The sequence below is a fragment of the Gobio gobio genome (assembly GCF_949357685.1).
Source record: "Gobio gobio genome assembly, chromosome: 6".
Taxonomy (NCBI): Eukaryota; Metazoa; Chordata; class Actinopteri; order Cypriniformes; family Gobionidae; genus Gobio; species Gobio gobio.
The window spans coordinates 58952024-58972684 of NC_137102.1; the positions used below are offsets into that span (position 1 = coordinate 58952024).

Sequence of the window (20661 nt, forward strand, 5' to 3'; positions counted from 1 at the left end):
CAATGTTTTTATCGTTCATCTGCTGGATCAAATCATTCTGAAAGTGATTCCAACGATATTGTTTCTCTATATCGTTATTGTTAGCTGTGGTGTGAACCCTGCTATTTATTAATATTGAGAACGATTTTTAGAACTTTATCGTTATCTTTATAGTTATCATCCTTGGTGTGAACGGGCCTTAACTAGAGATGTTAACTTGAGAAGAATTTTTTTTTTTTTTTTTTTTTAAGTTTGAAGACTATACAGGCATGTTTCTAGCATACATTAACACATTGCTTGTATGTTTTAGTATGTTGCTAACATTTAACACATTGGTAGCATGTTTTAGCATGTTAATGCTTTATTTATCACATTGCTAACATGTTTCTAACACGAATAAGCACTTTGCTAGCATTATTTAACACATTGTTAATCTGCTAACATGAATTAACACATTGCTTTAGCATGTTGTTAGCATTTTCAAACACATTGCTAACATGTTTTAGCCTGTTGCTAGCATTATTTATCCCCCTTGCTAGCTTTTTTCTAACATGAATTAGCACATTTGAACATGTCAACATGATTTAAAACATTGCTAACAAGATTTAACACATAGCTAACATGTTTCTAACATGAATTAACACTTAGCATTTGGCTAACATGATTTAACACATTGGTAGCATGTTTTATCATGTTAATGCGTTATCACATTGCTAACATGTTTCTAACATGAATAAGAACGTTGCTAACATGATTTAACACATTGTTAATCTGATAGCATGAATTAACATATTAATAACACGTTTTAGCATGTTGTTAACATGATTTAACACATTGGCAGCATGTTGTAACATTTTTCTTGCATGAATGAACAAATTACTAGCATATTTGAACATGTTAACATGATTTAAAACATTGCTAGCATGTTTCTGGCATGAATTAACAAATGTGCTAACATGTTTATAGCACAAATTAACACTAATAGTATGTATTAGTATTTGGATTACATGATTTAACACATTGGTAGCGTGTTTATAACATAAATTAACACATTGCTAGCATGTTTCTAACATGACTTAGCACATTACTAACAAATTTGAACATGTTGACATGATTTAAAACATTGCTAGCAAGATTTACCACATCGCAAACATGTTTCTAGCATGAATGAACACATAAATAACATGTTTTAACATTTTGAAAACATGATTTAACACATTAGTAGCATGTTTTCTAACATGAATTAACAAATTTGCTAGCATTCAAGCACATTGATAATAGCTTTTAACATGTTGCTAGCATTATTTAGCCCGTTGTTTTCATATTTCGAACATGAATTAACACATTACTAGCATGTTTTTACATTTTGTTAACATAACACATTGGTAGCATGTAACATTTTGCTTGCATGAATAAACAAATTACTAGCATATTTGAACATGTTAACATGATTTAAAACATTGCTAACATGTTTATAGCATGAATTAACACACTAATAGTAAGTGTTAGTATTTGGATTACATGATTTAACACATTGCTAGCGTGTTTCTAAATGAATTAGCACATTATTAACATTTTAACATGGCTAACATGTTTCTAGCAACATTGCTAACATGTTTCTAGCATTAATGAACAATAATAGTATGTTTTAGCATGTTGCTTACATGATTTAACACAGTAGGATGTTTCTGGCAAGAATTAAAACAAAAATATCACATGCTATCTGCTTAAAAAAATTATGGTAACAATATTACACGTATTATATTTAAGTAGATTTTAAGGTTGGTTTTTTTTAGTGAAATTTACCCAAATAAATTAAGTAAAAATTCCTAAATTATTTAGTCTATGGCACATGATGAATTTAATATTATTAGTGGAAAGTGCTTTTTTAATTTAAGTTGACTTTAAAAAATAGGTTATAAATTATATTAAATGGAAATGACCTGTTTATACATAGACTGTTTACTGCTAGCACAAGCAGAAACAAACTTGTTATTGCACTAGCATTAGAAAAGTTATTTCTCATTGAACAAAGAAACATGCTTCATAATAATAATAATAATACTTGCAGGTATTTACATCACAACCTTACCATAAGCTCTACTCTTCTGCACAATGGTAACGGTCAAAACTTCAACATAACAGAAACTCTTTCAAATGTCAAACATAACCAAACATTAAATATTTACAGATGTTTCCCTTCACTCAAAAACACATAAAATAACACTTAATTTCAATATTAACTCTCTATTTCCAGCCATGTTGGGAACTAACAATGGTGTCTCTAAATAAAACTGCACAATTGAGCGCTAATTCTCTTAAAATAAATAGGTAACCTTATTTTCCTTAATTTTATCAGCTTAATTGGTTCTTCGATTGAAGCCTCAAAATTGCTTATATTTCCTTAAAAAAATTAGGAAAATGTATCTCTTGGTTTTAATAGGGAAATGTTCTCAATATTTTCTATACAACACTGAACCACAGTTTTCTTAAGAAAATATACAGACTATTTTTAATTATCACCTTAATTTTTTTTGGTGAAAATTACAAGACACATGATTCATTTTTTACAGTGTAGGTTTCTAGCATGAATTAACACATTGTTAAATTGTTGATAGCATGTTCTAACATGAATTAGCACATGAACATATTTGTAAATGTTAACATATTTTATCACGGCTTACCTGTTTCTAGCAACATTGCTAACATGTTTCTAGGATGAATGAACAATAATAGTATGTTTTAGCATTTGTTAACATGATTTAACACATTGGTTTAGCATTTGATTTTAGCATCATTGTATGTTTTTAGGATTTTTTAACACATATAGCCTGTTTTAACTTGTTTCTAGCATTAATTAACACATTGCTAGTACGTTTTTGCATTTTCATAGCATTATTTACCCCATTTTAAAGTGATTTAGCAAGATAAATGATGATTTAGCAAGATGGATCGATATAACATAAACATAATTATTAAGATAATAAGTAAGTGTACAAAATATATAATCCTCTTCAAGGATTTATATGAAGTTGTGATAGTTTTTTTGACTTATGCCTTCAAGGAAATGTCCTACTTCCCAGTCGTGATTACAAGCTCATTCAAATTTTTAGGGAGCGTTCATGTCCAATGTTTTTTAGGAAACTAGTTTTTACGATGAATACGATGCACCTGAAGACATTATTTACCGAGTAATTCACGAGGGTAAACACCGCCAGAGCAACAGAAGGCGCTGTCGTGCCCCGTTACCACTGATCTCCGTTCAGACAGAGAGAGAGGAAGAGTCCTGGCTTCATGATGTGTGTTGTTTATGATGATCTGGGTTTGTGAAGAGCTCATCTGATGCTCATTCTTCTGTTCTGGATCGAAACTCTCTCTCGTGTCAGCGATGGAGCAGAAGAAGACGGTTATCGTGACAGGTAAACTGTGATCAAAGTCTCGGTAGCGCAAACTAACGGAATGTTTTGATGGATCATGCGGTTTTTGTTTCAGTTTTAAGAGTTTTTCTAGTGACAGCTGAGTCTGTTTCTTTCAGGCTTATTATTATAATCGATGTATAATAATGATTAACATTTAAACGGGAAGTAATTTGGAACTAAATGCAAGAGAGTTTCGCATAAAACATCTGTTTATCTCGATCTCGGTGTACCGTCACTAACCGAAAGTATCGTAATGTATATTTTTGGACACAGTTTTCTTTCTTCCTTTCTTCAGTTATTGTGGTGATACCATGTATTTTACTATTACTATAATGCTCATGTTTTTAAACATTTATCATGGGAATACAAAGTTAAAATTTGTATATTTACTATAGTACTTGATTGTTTATTTACTGCAACCATTTACTATTTTATACTTTGAAGTAGGAGTTTGTGTTATTTTAGTATCGTTTATAGTCTTGTAATTAATTTTTATACAAGTATAATTTATATAAAATATCAACAATATTGATAATTCAATACTGTTATATGATATGTTCAGTTTTTAAATTTTTAGTAATTTTATGTGCTTTTATAAAATATTATTATTGAGGTTTAATTTATTTTTATTCCAGTTTTAGTTAGTCAACATTTCTGATTTTCTTTAAGTTTAGATTTTTTAAAATCTAATATTTATTTTGTTTCCGCTTTATTTCAATGATCAAATTAGTTTTTAATAATTCAATAGTTTTATGATAATAACCCTGTTTGCTGTATATGACTGTATGTAGTATAATCATTCAGTACCATTATATATTAAAGTTTCCATCAAATTTCCATCATCATTGCACATTTAAATTAAATCTTATCGTCATGCTATTTTTTCCCTGATTGAGTTGATAAAATAATAATAATTATACAGTAATTTGGAAACCTTGCTTTTTGAAAGAAGTCTCTTCTGCTCATCAAGGCTGTATTTATTTGATTAAAAATACAGAAAAAAAAACAGTAATATTGTGAAACGCGTATAATGTTTTTCAAATAATATTTATTTGGAATATGTGATACTTTTTTCAGGATTCATTGATGAATAAAAAGTTACAAAGAACAGCATTTATTCAAAATATAAATGTTTCGAACAATATAAATATTTCCTATCACTTTTTTAATCAATGTAACGCATCCTTGTTGAATAAAACTAATTAATAAAAAATAAAAAAAAGAATAAAAATGACTGAGCCCAAATTTTTGAACGCTATAGTGTATATGTTACAAAATATTGCTATTTTAAAGAAACAAAGTTCTTTCTTCTTCGTTTTTTAAACTTTTTATTCAACAATGAATCCTGAAAAAAGTATCACAGGTTTTAAAAAAATATTAAGCAGCACACCTAAATAAATGCTTTATACGTGCAGTTCATTCTTAGTTCATGTTAAACAATAAGGTTCATTAGAAGTCTTTACTATCACCTTTTATCAATTTAACACATCCTTGCTGAATAAAAGTATTAATTTCTTTCAACAAAATAAAGAAAATAAATGACTGACCCCAAACTTTTAGTGTATATTGTTACAAAATATTTATATTTTGAATAAATGCTGTTCTTTTTAACTTTTATTAATCAATGAATCCTAAAAAAAAGTATCACAGGTTATAAAAAATATTAAGTTTCCAACATTGATAATAAATAATCATATTAGAGTGATTTCTGAAGGATCATGTGACACTGAAGACTGGAGTAATGATGCCGAAAATACAGCTTTGATCACAGAAATAAATTCTATTTTAAAGTATATTAAAATACAAAACCATTATTTTAAATTGTAATAATATTTCACAATATTACAGTTATTGTTCTGTATTTCTGATCAAATAAATGCAGGCTTGGTGAGCATAAGAGACTCTTTCAAAAACATTAAAAACAGTCATATTTCCAAACGTTTGACCTGTACTGTATTCTATTGTCCATTGTGCAGGGAATTAAATATTCAAGTTTTCCTTGACTCTAGTTTCTGTGTTTGTACTGTAACTGTATGCCAACATCTCAGCTAAAACTCAAAAGCAGTTACTTATTAAATCCAGTCTTAGACTCTGGACCGCAGGTTTACATTCTGCTGACTCCGGCCTGTTGAGTTTAAAGGGTGTAACAGCGATAAAAGAGAAGTTGATGATAATGTACAGTCATGTGAAGCTGAGACGCCTTGTTTCACCCTAAATATTGGCTAATAATTACTGGCTGATTGCACATTATTCTTCCCATCGTACGGCTACACACCAAATAAATACACGGACATGTAATATTAATTTGAGTCGAAATGTTCTTATGTGAGAAGAAACAAGTGTTGTAGTGTCTTTATACAAAATGTTTGTATGACTGTAGACTTATTTGTATTCAAATGAACAAGATTTATTCAAAATAGAAATCACATATGTGTGGACCAATCAGAATCAAGTATATATATGATTCTGATTGGTCCACACATATGTGATTTCTATTTTGAATAAATGCTGTTCTTTTGAATACAAATCAGATGCAAAACTGTATCCAACATTGATAAATCATCATATGAGAATGATTTCTGAAGGATCATGTCACCATTATTTTACCATAATCATATTTTTTTTAAATTGTACACCATAATATTGTTTTTTTGTCTATTTTTGATCCAATAAATGCAGGCTTGATGAGCACGAGAGACTTCTTTCAAAACATTATAAATGCTAATGTTTCCCAGCTGAAGACATTGCGTGACATCTGCCATTTGGTTGTGTTTGTGTGTGTTTCTGCAGGGTTCGAGCCGTTTGGTGGACATGCGGTTAATGCCAGCTGGGTGGCAGTACAGGTATGAGATTTACACGAAGGAAATGAGCAGATCAGATCAACCATGAACTATGATCTGTGACATATTGTTTCAGAGCAGCTTTACATGAAATGCTTGATTTCTGTTATCAGTCAGTGATGTGTGTATCAAAGTAATGTCAGTAATATGCCAGTAACGTCATGTGTTCAGTAAAACACAGACCGAGTGAGACAGAATGAATTACAAAACTGTAAAAAAAAAATTGCTTTCATGATTCATCACAACTTTTAATTTTTTTGTCAAATCAACTTAAATCATTTATGTGGTTCAGATAGCATAATATTTTTGAGTTTATATTTATTTTATTAAACAGTTTCTCTTGAAGCCGATACAGAAGTGAGTTAAACTGCAGTTCATGGACTGGCCACTAGAGACAGACTCCAGAAGGAGCAGAATCTCACTGAGCTCATGTTAAAATGCCCAACTTTACAGCAGAAGAACACATGTTTACAGTCTGGGACAAACTCTGCTTTTGGTCTATTCGGCTAATTTCGCCCTTCATGACGACTGTGAGGGGGGGGAATTTTTTAATAACTCATTCGTTTACATTATATAAAGCCTTAAAGTTCTGCATAATTAAGGGCGTGGCCACTTTGAGTGACAGGTGCCGTTTGTCTGCTGTCTGTTAGTCATCACGTCACCTCAGCTCCGCCCACGTCCCGTGACGCTTCCAAGATGGCGACGGCCAGCTCGACCCTACTTTACGCTTCAAAACTGCTCTTCAGAATCTATGGGTGACGGCCATATTTTTTTACAGTCTACATTGATTGTATTAACTCAAATTTTTTTATTTCAATGAACTAAAAATGAAGGCAAACCCTTACTTTTTAAAAAACTAAACCAACATAAATATTTCTAAGTGTAGATAAGGATAATGTTTGACAGTTTTGTATGTCGATTCAAAGGGCCCTATTTTAACGGTCTGAGCACATGGTCTGAAGCTCATGCCGCAGGTTCACTTAGGGCGTGTCCGAATCCACTTTTGCTAGTTTAACGAGGGAAAAAACGGTCACCGCGCCCAGCGCATGGTCCAAAAGGGTTGTCCCTATACACTGTAAAAAATATCGCTTTTATCGTTTTACTCAAAAATAATTGAGGCAACTATTTGCATTAGACTTCTAAGTATTTTGAACTCATCTAATTTGTGTTTGACCAAATAGACTTTACATGTCTTCATCATGCACCCTTAAAGGGTTAGTTCACCCAAAAATGTAAATTCTGTCATTAATGACTTCCCCTCATGTCGTTCGACACCCGTCAGACCTCCGTTCATCTTCGGAACACAAATGAAGATATTTTAGTGTAAATCTGATGGCTCTGAAAGGCCTCCATTGGCTCAATGCACTTTACACTCTCAAGACCCTTAAAAGACACTAAAGACGTCGTTACAAAGTCCATCTCACTACAGTGGTTCTACAATAACTTTATGCAACGATGAGAATAGTTTTTGTGCGCAAAAAAACCCTAAATAACGACTTGTATAGTGATGACCGATTTCAAAACACAGCATCATGAAGCTTCAAAGCGCTATGAATCAGTGAGTCGATTCATGATTCGGTGTCTAACCGTCAAACTGCTGAAATCACGTGACTTTGGCGATCCAAATGGCTGAATCATCTCATCAAATGATCTGAGCTGCAAAGTTGATATTTTGATACTGTGTAAGATGAGAAGCAGTAACGTTTTCTTCTGCAACATTTCCTCTCCTCAGGAGTTGGAGAAACTGGGTTTGGGTGACGAAATAAAGCTTCATGTAGCTGAAGTTCCTGTGGAGTATCAGGCGGTCCAGAGTCTTCTTCCGTCTCTATGGAAACAGCATCTCCCACAAGTAGCGTAACTATATCTGCCCGGAAACAGTGTGTTTCAAATGTGTTTATATCCGTATAAACTAGTGCTGTCAAATCACATCTAACATAAAAGTTTGTGTTTAGATAATATATGTGTGTGTGTGTGTGTGTGTGTGTGTATCCATCCATCCATCGCTATATCTATATATTATACTGTGTGTATGTATATATATCTATATATCTCCATCCATCCATTCATCTATCTATCTATCTGTCTGTCTGTCTATATCCATCCACCCACCCATCCATCCATCCACCCATCCACCCATCCACCCATCCACCCATCCACCCATCCATCTATCCATCCATCCATCCATCCATCCATCCATCCATCCATCCATCCATCCATCCATCCATCCATCCATCCATCCATCCATCCATCCATCCATCCATCCATCCATCCATCCATCGCTATATCTATATATTATACTGTGTGTATGTATATATATCTATATATCTCCATCCATCCATTCATCTATCTATCTATCTGTCTGTCTGTCTGTCTATATCCATCCACCCACCCATCCATCCATCCACCCATCCACCCATCCATCCATCCACCCATCCACCCATCCATCCATCCATCCATCCATCTATCCACCCACCCACCCATCCATCCATCCATCCACCCACCCACCCACCCATCCATCCATCCATCCATCCACCTATCCATCCACCCACCCATCCATCCATCCATCTAGGGCTGCACGATTAATCGGAAAAAAAAATCACGATCTCGATTCAAACATAAATGCGATCTCATTTCTTAATGTTGGCGATTCACTTCCGTGTATTTCCCTCAGATCATGCTGCGTTCACGCGTTATTGGCCACACCAGAGCTTGTCACACTCACACAATAACAAAACACTAACCAATCAATCATAAATCTCCACTTCTCTCCTCTCCCTCATTGGCCATGTTTCGCTGTTACTGACGTGTAACAAGACGGCAGAGCAGACCTAAACGGAGTCAGATTTGTAGCGGTAAGAGGTAAAAATTAACCGCAAACTGTGCACGCGCGCACGGCAGAGAGGGAGAGAGAGCGAGAGACCTTGAGTGTGTGTGCTAGTGTGCACCTAATGAAGCGCATGTAAGACGGAGAGCGTCCTGATTGGCTTGTTTCGGTAAGTCAACCAATCAATTGTCAGTGTGGGCGGGCTTTTATCTCTTCTCCCGAACCGAATGAATCAGTTCAGTGTATCTAGAAACTGGAGCGCCATGGCAGAGGGAGAGTGCCCCAAAAAACTAAAGTATAAACATAATGACAATCTTGCACGCTGTACAGTTTGTTACTGACATGTTATGTTTGAGTTAAACAAGTTTCATTTCATGTGCATATTTTTCAGGTCGGCTAACGTTAGTTGCCAAGGCTACATGAAAACAACAAACTCCTTAGACCTGTTTAAAGTTGCAATGAAATATAAATAAAAGCAGTTTACATAAATAGTATAAGCAGCTTATGTAAATAGTAAAAGTGATCTACATAATTTTACATTTTTTTTTTTACAAATATTTGCATAGGCCTATAGAAATTATATATTAATGATATATTATATTATAATATACAAGTAAAGTCGTGTTCTGTGGTGAAATTCGGGATACTTTTCCTCCTTTCATGTTTTTTTTTTCGTACCTCCCTGAAATGACTTTTTTCAGGTTGGGATGTCTGTAACACTGTCTTAGTACATTAAGCCACGTTAAGCGTTTTCTTATAACATTTTTTTTTTTATATTTTATTTATAGTTTTCATTTTTTACAAAAACGCAAAAACAAAATGAAACAACGAAATAAGACAACAAAAACCCTCTCTCCACAAGGCAAGATATTAAATAATCATAAAAATAGAAATAAACAGTAATAAGCATATATTTACATCTAGTCTGTCTACATTTGTTGTTTCTACATTTTAATTTAATTGTAACTAATTACTTTTATTTAAAATTGATTCATTTTTTTTAAAGTATAAGAAAAAATGAGAATCGTGTAAGAGAATCGTGATCTCAATTCCCATGGAGAAAAATCGTGATTCACATTTTAGCAAGAATCGTGCAGCCCTACATCCATCCACCCAATCAACCCACCCACCCATCCATCCATCCACCCATCCATCCATCCACCCATCCACTCACCTACCCATCCATCCACCCACCCATCCATCTACCATCCATCTACCCACCCATCCATCCATCTACCATCCATCCACCCATCCATCCATCCATCCATCCACCCACACATCTACCCATCCATCCATCCATTCACCCACCCATCCATCCACATACCCATCCACCCACCCATCCATCCACCCATCCATCCACCCATCCACCCAACCATCCATCCACCCATCCATCCACCCATCCATCCATCCATCCATCCACCCACACATCCACCCACCTACCCATCCATCCATCCATCTACCCATCCATCCATCCATCTACCCACCCATCCATCCACCCATCCATCCACCCATCTACCCATCCATCCACCCACCCATCCATCCATCCACCCAATCAACCCACCCATCCATCCATCCATCTACCCATCCATCCACCCACCCATCCACCCATCTACCCATCCACCCACCCATCCACCCATCTACCCATCCACCCACCCATCCACCCATCTACCCATCCACCCACCCATCCACCCATCTACCCATCCACCCACCCATCCACCCATCTACCCATCCACCCACCCATCCACCCATCTACCCATCCATCCACCCACCCATCCATCCATCCACCCAATCAACCCACCCATCCACCCACCCATCCACCCATCCACCCAATCAACCCACCCATCCACCCACCCATCCAGACCCACCCATCCATCCATCCGTCCAGAATCCCCATTTGATCACCATCCGCTCTCATAAGGCATCTTTGATCCATGAGTCGATCCTCAACCCACATTCAAATCTGTCTTAAATCAACTTCTGTTGTTTTTAAATGTGCTTTAAATAAATAAACAACACTCAACTACTACACATTCATGCATAAAGAGCAGCAGAGCCGTAGCACAACCAAAACAATGTTCTTCTGTAAGATGCATGCACTTTTATTTTATTTATTAGTTTTAAAATGTTGCTCACTAAAGGTCTAAATGTTACATAGTGTAGCTGTATGTATTAAACGGTCATTCGGTGTCAACTCAACCAGAGGTCCTCGGCTAAAATGTTTGATCTCTTTTTTTTTTTGGTGAAAGAAACGCATAAATGAAGAAGAAAGCCATATATAAACTGTCATGGCTGTATATTGTAATCATCTGTTTTGTAGAGGGAGTCAAAATGACAATTGGAGCCAAATTACAGAGGGGTAAAATGACTTTAAAAAGATGGCAGCATCATTATTTTATTTTTACATAGAGATTGGTTAGTCTATTAGTGAAATCCATTGACTTTCACAATCTTTTTTGCATTATATGCCAACGGTGACAGTTCAAAAATGGGAAAAAGTGTGTTTTTGCTTGAAGTTTGCAAACCTGTAACTCAAGAAGTCTTACAGATATCTTAATATCCTTTTAGATTCTGGCTCTTAACACACTTTTCTTTTAGCATCTTCATTTTTAAGGCCCAAAATCGTTCAATCCCAGAGATATGGGGATCTCAATGTGGCTCCATGAGTAAATTGGCCAGTTGAGCACATTTTTAGTGGTCAGAAACCAAATGTGGGATACTTTTTACTTTTAAAGAGGAATATTTTTTGCTAAGTTTATATTTGGATCTCTCTGTGATCTGTCACGTGATAATGCTAGTTTAGGGATATGGAGAAAATGCACTCACCTAAAGGATTATTAGGAACACACACTAATACTGTGTTTGACCCCCTTTCGCCTTCAGAACTGCCTTAATTCTACGTGGCATTGATTCAACAAGGTGCTGAAAGCATTCTTTAGAAATGTTGGCCCATATTGATAGGAGAGCATCTTGCAGTTGATGGAGATTTGTGGGATGCACATCCAGGGCACGAAGCTCCCGTTTCACCACATCCCAAAGATGCTCTATTGGGTTGAGATCTGGTGACTGTGGGGGCCATTTTAGTCCAGTGAACTCATTGTCATGTTCAAGAAACCAATTTGAAATGATTGGAGCTTTGTGACGGTGCATTATCCTGCTGGAAGTAGCCATCAGAGGATGGGGACATGGTGCTCATAAAGGGATGGACATGGTCAGAAACAATGCTCAGGTAGGCTGTGGCATTTAAACGATGCCCAATTGGCACTAAGGGGCCTAAAGTGTGCCAAGAAAACATCCCCCACACCATTACACCACCACCACCAGCCTGCACAGTGGTAACAAGGCATGATGGATCCATGTTCTCATTCTGTTTACGCCAAATTCTGACTCTACCATCTGAATGTCTCAACAGAAATCGAGACTCATCAGACCAGGCAACATTTTTCCAGTCTTCAACTGTCCAATTTTGGTGAGCTTGTGCAAATTGTAGCCTCTTTTTCCTATTTGTAGTGGAGATGAGTGGTACCCGGTGGGGTCTTCTGCTGTTGTAGCCCATCCGCCTCAAGGTTGTGTGTGTTGTGGCTTCACAAATGCTTTGCTGCATACCTCGGTTGTAACGAGTGGTTATTTCAGTCAAAGTTGCTCTTCTATCAGCTTGAATCAGTCGGCCCATTCTCCTCTGACCTCTAGCATCAACAAGGCATTTTCGCCCACAGGACTGCCGCATACTGGATGTTTTTCCCTTTTCACACCATTCTTTGTAAACCCTAGAAATGGTTGTGCGTGAAAATCCCAGTAACTGAGCAGATTGTGAAATACTCAGACCGGCCCGTCTGGCACCAACAACCATGCCACGCTCAAAATTGCTTAAATCACCTTTCTTTCCCATTCTGACATTCAGTTTGGAGTTCAGGAGATTGTCTTGAGCAGGACCACACCCCTAAATGCATTGAAGCAACTGCCATGTGATTGGTTGATTAGATAATTGCATTAATGAGAAATTGAACAGGTGTTCCTAATAATCCTTTAGGTGAGTGTATGTTAGCATAGCATAAAATACGGATTAAGAATGCATTTTATCAATAATTATTTTTTCTTTCTGCTCTTTCAAAGTTAGTTGTCCACGTTGGAGTTTCCGGGATGGCCACCACAGTGACGCTGGAACAGTGTGGTCATAATCAGGGTTACATGCGCCTGGACAACTGCAGGTTCTGTCCAGAGTCCCGCTGCTGCATGGAGGGAGGGCCGGACTGCATTCACTCGCTCATAGACATGGACACGGTCTGTAAGAGAGTCAACTCCTCTGGGCTTGGGGTCTCTGTGTCTGTATCGAAGGACGCCGGCAGGTATGGACGTTTCTCTAACATCCAGTAAAATGCTCTTTAAAGAGAACCTGTTATGCTTTTTTCCCATGTTCCTCTCTCTTTAGTGTGTGATGTTGCTGTTTGAGTGTCTCTGAACTCCTGAAACGCCTCCATTGTAGTCTTGAGTTTTCTTCCAGGAACAAACACGTCACAATATTCCTCATTATAATAATTAATACGCTGAATAAAGGGGACGGGGCCTAGTTGAGTTGGTTTGTAGTGTTTATGGTAAGGGGCGGGACCACAACACACTGATCCAGCCGACCAATCAGAGCACAGTGTGCTTTTCAGAAGGCAGGACTTCATAGAGACAGGAACTAAACAGAGCGTTACTGACAGACTGAGAAGAGAGGAGCCGCAACAATGGAGAATATGAGGAAAATGTGTTTTTTAAACATGAAGAAAACCTGAATCAAGACTGTATAAAAGGCATAATATGGCCTCTTTAAAGGGATAGTTCACACAAAAATTTAAATTATCCCATGATTTACTCATACTCAAGTCATCCTAGGTGTATATGACATTCTTCTTTCAGACGAATACAATCAGAGTTATATTACAAATGTCGATTTAAATCGTAAATCAGATTTTTTGTGTGAAAAAAAAACAGGGATTTTTTTTTCAGGCCATATCGCCCAGCCCTTGTCCTGGCTCTTCACAGCTTTATAATGGCAGTGAATGTTTATATCATTTTTGGTTAAGTCCATAAAAGTGCATCTATCCATCATATAACCGCTCCACATGGCTCCGGGGGTTAATAAAGGCCTTCTAAAGCGAAGTGGCGCATTTGTGTAAGAAAAATATCCATATTTAAAATTGTATAGACTAAAATAACTAGCTTCCTGTGGTCAGCGGTAGCAAGTCGAAACCGCTGATGCTACGTTTTGTTTTGCTCTATCCTCTGCGCTTCTGTGTTCGTCAATATGCATGCGTCAAGGGTCAAGGGTTACTCATTTAGCCCAAGTCGATATGCGTACCGCTGACCGCCGAAAAAAGGACATGCCCATTCATTCCCATTATAAAGCTTGGAAGAGCCAGGACATTTATTAATATAACTGATTATATTCGTCTGAAAGAAGAATGTCATACAACTAGGATGACTTGAGGGTGAGTAAATCATGGGCTAATTTTCATTTTTGGGTGAACTATCCCTTTAATGTGCACTTGCAGTCAAAAGTTTACACACGTACACTTTGCAGAATCTCTAAAACGTTAATCATTTTTTTTAAATAAAGAAGGAAATTGCACGTTGTGTTTTATTTAGTACTGCCCTGAATATGATATTTCGCAAATGTTCATATATAGTCCACAAGCAATAATTTCCCCCCCCAAAAATGACACTTATCAAAAGTTTACATATGCTAGTTTTTTAAAACGGTGTCATTGCTAAATAAAAAACATGCCATTTTTATAATCTTTTTTATTTTCTTGAAATGATTAAGATTTTGGAGATCGCAAATCATTCTATATTTGAAGAATGCTGGTAAACAAACAGTTGATGGGCCCTTCACCATAGTATCTTTTTTTGGGTGACCATTAAAAGAACACTAAATATTTTACCATTTTTGGTTTGGCCCATTTTTTAAGCCCAGGAATGTGGAGTGAGACTTGATTTTATTTATCTGGGATTAATTGGGTGGTGAAAAGTGAGCGTGAGAATTAAATAGCTTGAATCCAGTCATCTGACTGACTCTAAGGGTCCTATCATACACTCAGCGCAATGCGATTCCAGAGGCAACACAAGTGTGTTTTGCTAGTTCCAGCCTGACACAGTTTTCATTTTCACGTCCAGCGTCACGTTGTTTAAATATCAAATGCACTGGTGCATCTGTTCACCCATGGGCGTCTGGTCTGAAAACCAGGTGTGTTCAGGTGCATTGTTGGTGCATTGCTATTTTGAGGAATTGAAAACGACACAGTGTAAACTCCGCCATGTTAATAGCGAATCCGCCATGGTGCGAGTGTAACAGAGGCCAGCTAGTAGTCTCTGTGTAAACCTCACTCCTCTTATCTCAAGATTCAAGAGTTTTATTTGTCACATACACAGTTATATACACAATATACAACTGGCAGTGAAATGTAAACAGGTCCGCTCCATGGACAGTGCAAATAACAGTTACAAGAAATTAAATAGAAATAGAATAAAATTAGAATAAAAAGTATTAACATAAGTAGAATTATAAATAAATCAAGTAAAAGATAAAAATAGGAAATAAGATTAAAAAAAAATAAATAAATAAAAATATATAAAAAATATGTGGATATGATAAGTGAGATAAACTGTAGACTTAAAAATAAGTGGTTAACATAAAATATATAATATGTATATATAAAGAAGTATAATGTGCAAGGTTTATTACAGGTTGTTACGCAGTAACAATAGGAACGTCTCAAGAGACGCTCTAGCGCAGGGGTGTCCAAACTTTTTTTAAAGGGGGCCGGATTCGATGTTGTGGACATACCCGGGGGCCGGTCCCTTTTCTAATATATATATATATATATATATATATATATATATATATATATATATATATATATATATATATATATATATATATATATATATATATATATATATATATATATATATAGATATAGATATATATATATATAGATATATAGATATATAGATATATAGATATATAGATATATAGATAGATAGATAGATAGATAGATAGATAGATAGATAATGACGCTAGGGGTTGCAGCCTTTAGCCTCCTTGTTAGAGCGTCCAACTCTCATGCAGGCGGACCCGAGTTCGAGTCCCGCTTGGAGCGGGCGGTTCGAACTGGAGGGATTGCGTTGGTGCCTTGACCCGAATGGGAGTGAGGTTTAGGGGGATGAGTGTAACCAGTCCTTCCAGAAAAATGCGCTTTTTTTGTGATTGTTACGGGCAAAAATCCTTGATTATGCGGCACGTTTTCTTAAGAAATGCGATGGAAAATGCGGGATATTTATGCAATTTTATACGATAAAATTGCGGGAACTTGCAAAAACTGCGGTTTGATGAAAAAGAGAAAAAAAAGCACTACATCACAGAAAGTGCTGGGAATATTTAAGTTCTCATCTTGTCAAATTGAGTTACAAAAATTTAGCCAAGTTCTGTAGCTTTACAAAAGGAATATGCTACAACTTCTGAAAAAATGAATAAATAACTTCCTGTTTTACAGAGGTAGCTTTACAAAACAGGCATTTGAGTGCTTCCAATGCACAAAGTGCAATCTCTTAAAGGGTTAGTTCACCCAAAAATGAAAATTCTGTCATTAATGACTTCCCCGCATGTCGTTGGACACCCGCAAGACCTCCGTTCATCTTCAGAACACAAATGAAGATATTTTAGTGTAAATCCGATGGCTCAGAAAGGCCTCCATTGGCACAATGCACTTATACAAGACCCATAAAAAATACACAAATACACTCTCAAGACCCATAAAAGGTATTCAAGACGTTGTTACAAAGTCCATCTCACTACAGTGGTTCTACAATAACTTTATGAATCGACGAGAAAAGTTTTTGTGCGCAAAAAAAACCTAAATAACGACTTAAATAGTGATGACGATTTCAAAACACAGCATCATGAAGCTTCGAAGCGTTATGAATCAGCGAGTCGATTCATGATTCGGATCACGTGTCAAACTGCTGAAATACGTGACTTTGGTGATCCAAACCGCTGAATCGACTCACTGATTCATAACGCTGCGAACCGCTGAATCGACTCAATGATTCATAACGTTCCGAACCGCTGAATCGACTCACTGATTCATAACTCTCCGAACCGCTGAATCGACACACTGATTCATAACGTTCCGAACCGCTGAATCGACTCACTGATTCCGAACCGCTGAATCGACTCACTGATTCATAATGCTCCGAACCGATGAATCGACTCAAATGATTCATAACGTTCCGAACCGCTGAATCGACTCACTGATTCATAACTCTCCGAACTGCTGAATCGACTCAATGATTCATAACGTTCCGAACCGCTGAATCGACTCACTGATTCATAACTCTCCGAACCGCTGAATCGACACACTGATTCATAACGTTCCGAACCGCTGAATCGACTCACTGATTCCGAACCGCTGAATCGACTCACTGATTCATAACACTCCGAACCGATGAATCGACTCAAATGATTCATAACGTTCCGAACCGCTGAATCGACTCACTGATTCATAACTCTCCGAACTGCTGAATCGACTCACTGATTCATAACGTTCCGAACCGCTGAATCGACTCACTTATTCATAATGCTCCGAACCGCTGAATCGACTCACTGATTCATAACTTCATAGCTTTGAAGCTTCATGATGCTGTATTTTGAAATCGGTCAACACACTGGGAAACTGCTTTGCTCTGTCTTTTGCTGTTATTTTTGTTGGCAAATGGGAATTTGCGTGCTTCATCATGGTTTCACCGATATCTATGGTTTCACCACAGGGTTTGCAGCTTTTCGATGTCGTTCACGTCAGGTAATTACGTCACTTCAAAACGTTCCCATGGCAACCCTCTTGTGTGAAGTAAACGAACATTTTTAAACTTTCTGCTAATATATATGACTTTTTTTGCAACGAAAATGCGGGGATTATGAAATCATGCTAGCCCTGCATATTTTGCACGCGTAAATAGGCAATTTACGCGGCGTATTTGAAAAGATGCAGCCCCCGCATAAATATGCGGACTTTGGCTGATTATGCATTAAATCATGCGATCGCGTTTTTCTGGAGGGACTGTGTAACGGAGGCCAGCTAGTAGTTGCTATGCGAGTAAAGCTCACTCCTCTGATCTCAAGAGACGCTCTAGCGACTGACACCAGGGGTTGCAGCCTTTAGCCTCCTTGTTAGAGCATCCGGCGGACCCGAGTTCGAGTCCAGCTTGGAGTGGGTGGTTTTTAGAAACCCTTTTGGACCATGTGTCTGGCACGCCGACCACAAAAGAGGTTTCGGAAGCTCCCCATACGCTTCAGACCTTCAGTTTGCTGGAAGTTTTGGAACAGAGCTTTATAAAAAAATCCCCCATCCTCTTTCCTCAGGTATCTGTGTGACTACACCTACTACACGTCGCTGTTTCTAGGCAAGGGCAGATCTGCGTTTGTGCATGTGCCTCCTCTGGGGAAGCCGTACAGCGCGGAGGAGCTCGCTCGCGCCCTCAGAGCCGTCGTCCTGGAGATGCTTGAACTGATGGAGAACAACAAGGGAAACAAACACTGTCGGCACGTCCAGTGACAACACACACGCTCTCGTCTGGATTCAAGAGTTCACATTTGAAGGCATCGATATCTCAGCTTGTGTGCGACGTACAAGGAGAGTCAACACGTGTGCTAAACTCAATGCTGCAGCTGAGCTCGGATCACTAAGAAAGCACTTTAATGGGGTATACTTGAAACATGCAGAGATTTGGGATCATGCATAAAATAGACATCATTCTATACATGCCACATTTCAAAAAGGATTTATTTAAACCGTCAAGTCAGAGCTATTGTGGTCTCTCGCCGTCTTGTCTTTATATTCGTTAAGTGGTAACACTTTACAATCAGGTTTCATTTGCTAACATTAGCTAACTAACATGAACTAACAATCAACAATACTTCTACTGTCGCCTCTGGCTTGGCGTGCTTAGTGCGTGCACTAAATTCTTCAACTAAACATCGAAATAAATCTAATTAACAAACTAAATTAACCATATAAACTAAATTACTGATCTAAAGCCCACACTGTCACTGTTGAAATGAGCTGATGGCGTTTTCTACAGAATGGTTGTACGGCTGAATAAAATTATGCTGCATTATTTTCCTGTTTAACACTGTAAAGCTGCTTTGAAACAATCTACATTGTTAAAAGCGCTATATAAATAAAGTTGACTTGACAGCATTTATTAACCTTAGTTAACTAATACATTTTTAACCTCATGTTATATCTTTAATGCACTATGAATTACATTTTTATCAACTAACACGAACAAAGGTTAATAAATGCTGAAAATATATAGTGCTTATTCTTAGCTAATGCATTAACTAATGTTAACAAAAGAGACCTTATGTCTGTAGTATTCAAACCAGGGGTTTTATAGTTAACCATAATTCAAAATATGAATATAAACTATACTAGTATCTCAACGATGCTAAACTAACACTGTTTTAAACTCCTATCATCTATCTAACTATCATCTGCAGCTTTCAAATATACCCCAAAAACACACTGGGCAGGAAGTAGAAGCGTCACAGTTAATGTCATCACAGACTAAAGAGCAGGTGGAAAGGCTGGTTACAAATTATGACGGAGTAAAAGCTATGGTCAGCCTGCGGGACAACGATATAAAGACATAATAACTGTGTCTGTCTGGTTATTAAAGTGCCAAAGTGAGTAACCAGACTTCAGGATGCAAGCATCAAACCTAACTGTTCAATCCAAATGTGTTTCTCACCATTCTGATCCTTTTATGTACATATGAAGACACCTAAACCTGATGCCTTTTGAGTAACCCAAGGTCTAATGCGTTCAGCGCTCGCTGTGAAGACATCAGCGGTTTGGCTTTTGTTCATTAGACGAAATGTGAAATCGTGAGATGATCGTAAGGTGATGTCTGTCTTCTCTCAGTGGACGTTGTTGGAGATTTTCTCCTTGTATTGCTTTCATACTCTTTAAAAAATGCTGGAATTTTAGACTGTAGAACTTTGGTCCAAACTATAAGAGAGCTTTTTAAACTGCTAATCGGCGGTTAATTATATTGCATTACATTACATTACTCATTACATTATACATTACATTACATTACTCATTACATTATACATTACATTACATTACATTACATTATACATTACATTACATTACATTATACATTACATTACTCATTACATTATACATTACATTACTCATTACATTATACATTACATTACTCATTACATTATACATTACATTACTCATTACATTATACATTACATTACATTACTCATTACATTATACATTACATTACTCATTACATTATACATTACATTACTCATTACATTATACATTACATTACATTACTCATGACATTACATTACTCATTACATTATACATTACATTACTCATTACATTATACATTACATTACTCATTACATTATACATTACATTACATTACTCATTACATTATACATTACATTACTCATTACATTATACATTACATTACTCATTACATTATACATTACATTACATTACTCATTACATTATACATTACATTACTCATTACATTATAC

General features: G+C 36.6%; 1 protein-coding gene across 1 annotated transcript; it reads left to right on the forward strand.

Annotated features, from left to right (window-relative positions):
• The first annotated feature begins 3243 nt into the window (after nt 1–3243).
• Nucleotides 3244–20167, forward strand: pgpep1 (pyroglutamyl-peptidase I). The gene is made up of 5 exons (XM_079819774.1): nt 3244–3398; nt 6189–6241; nt 7971–8087; nt 13173–13405; nt 18460–20167. The coding sequence occupies exons 1-5, from the start codon at nt 3368–3370 to the stop codon at nt 18650–18652; spliced, it is 627 nt and encodes a 208-aa protein (XP_079675900.1). The 5' UTR covers nt 3244–3367; the 3' UTR covers nt 18653–20167.
• The last annotated feature ends 494 nt before the right edge of the window (nt 20168–20661 follow it).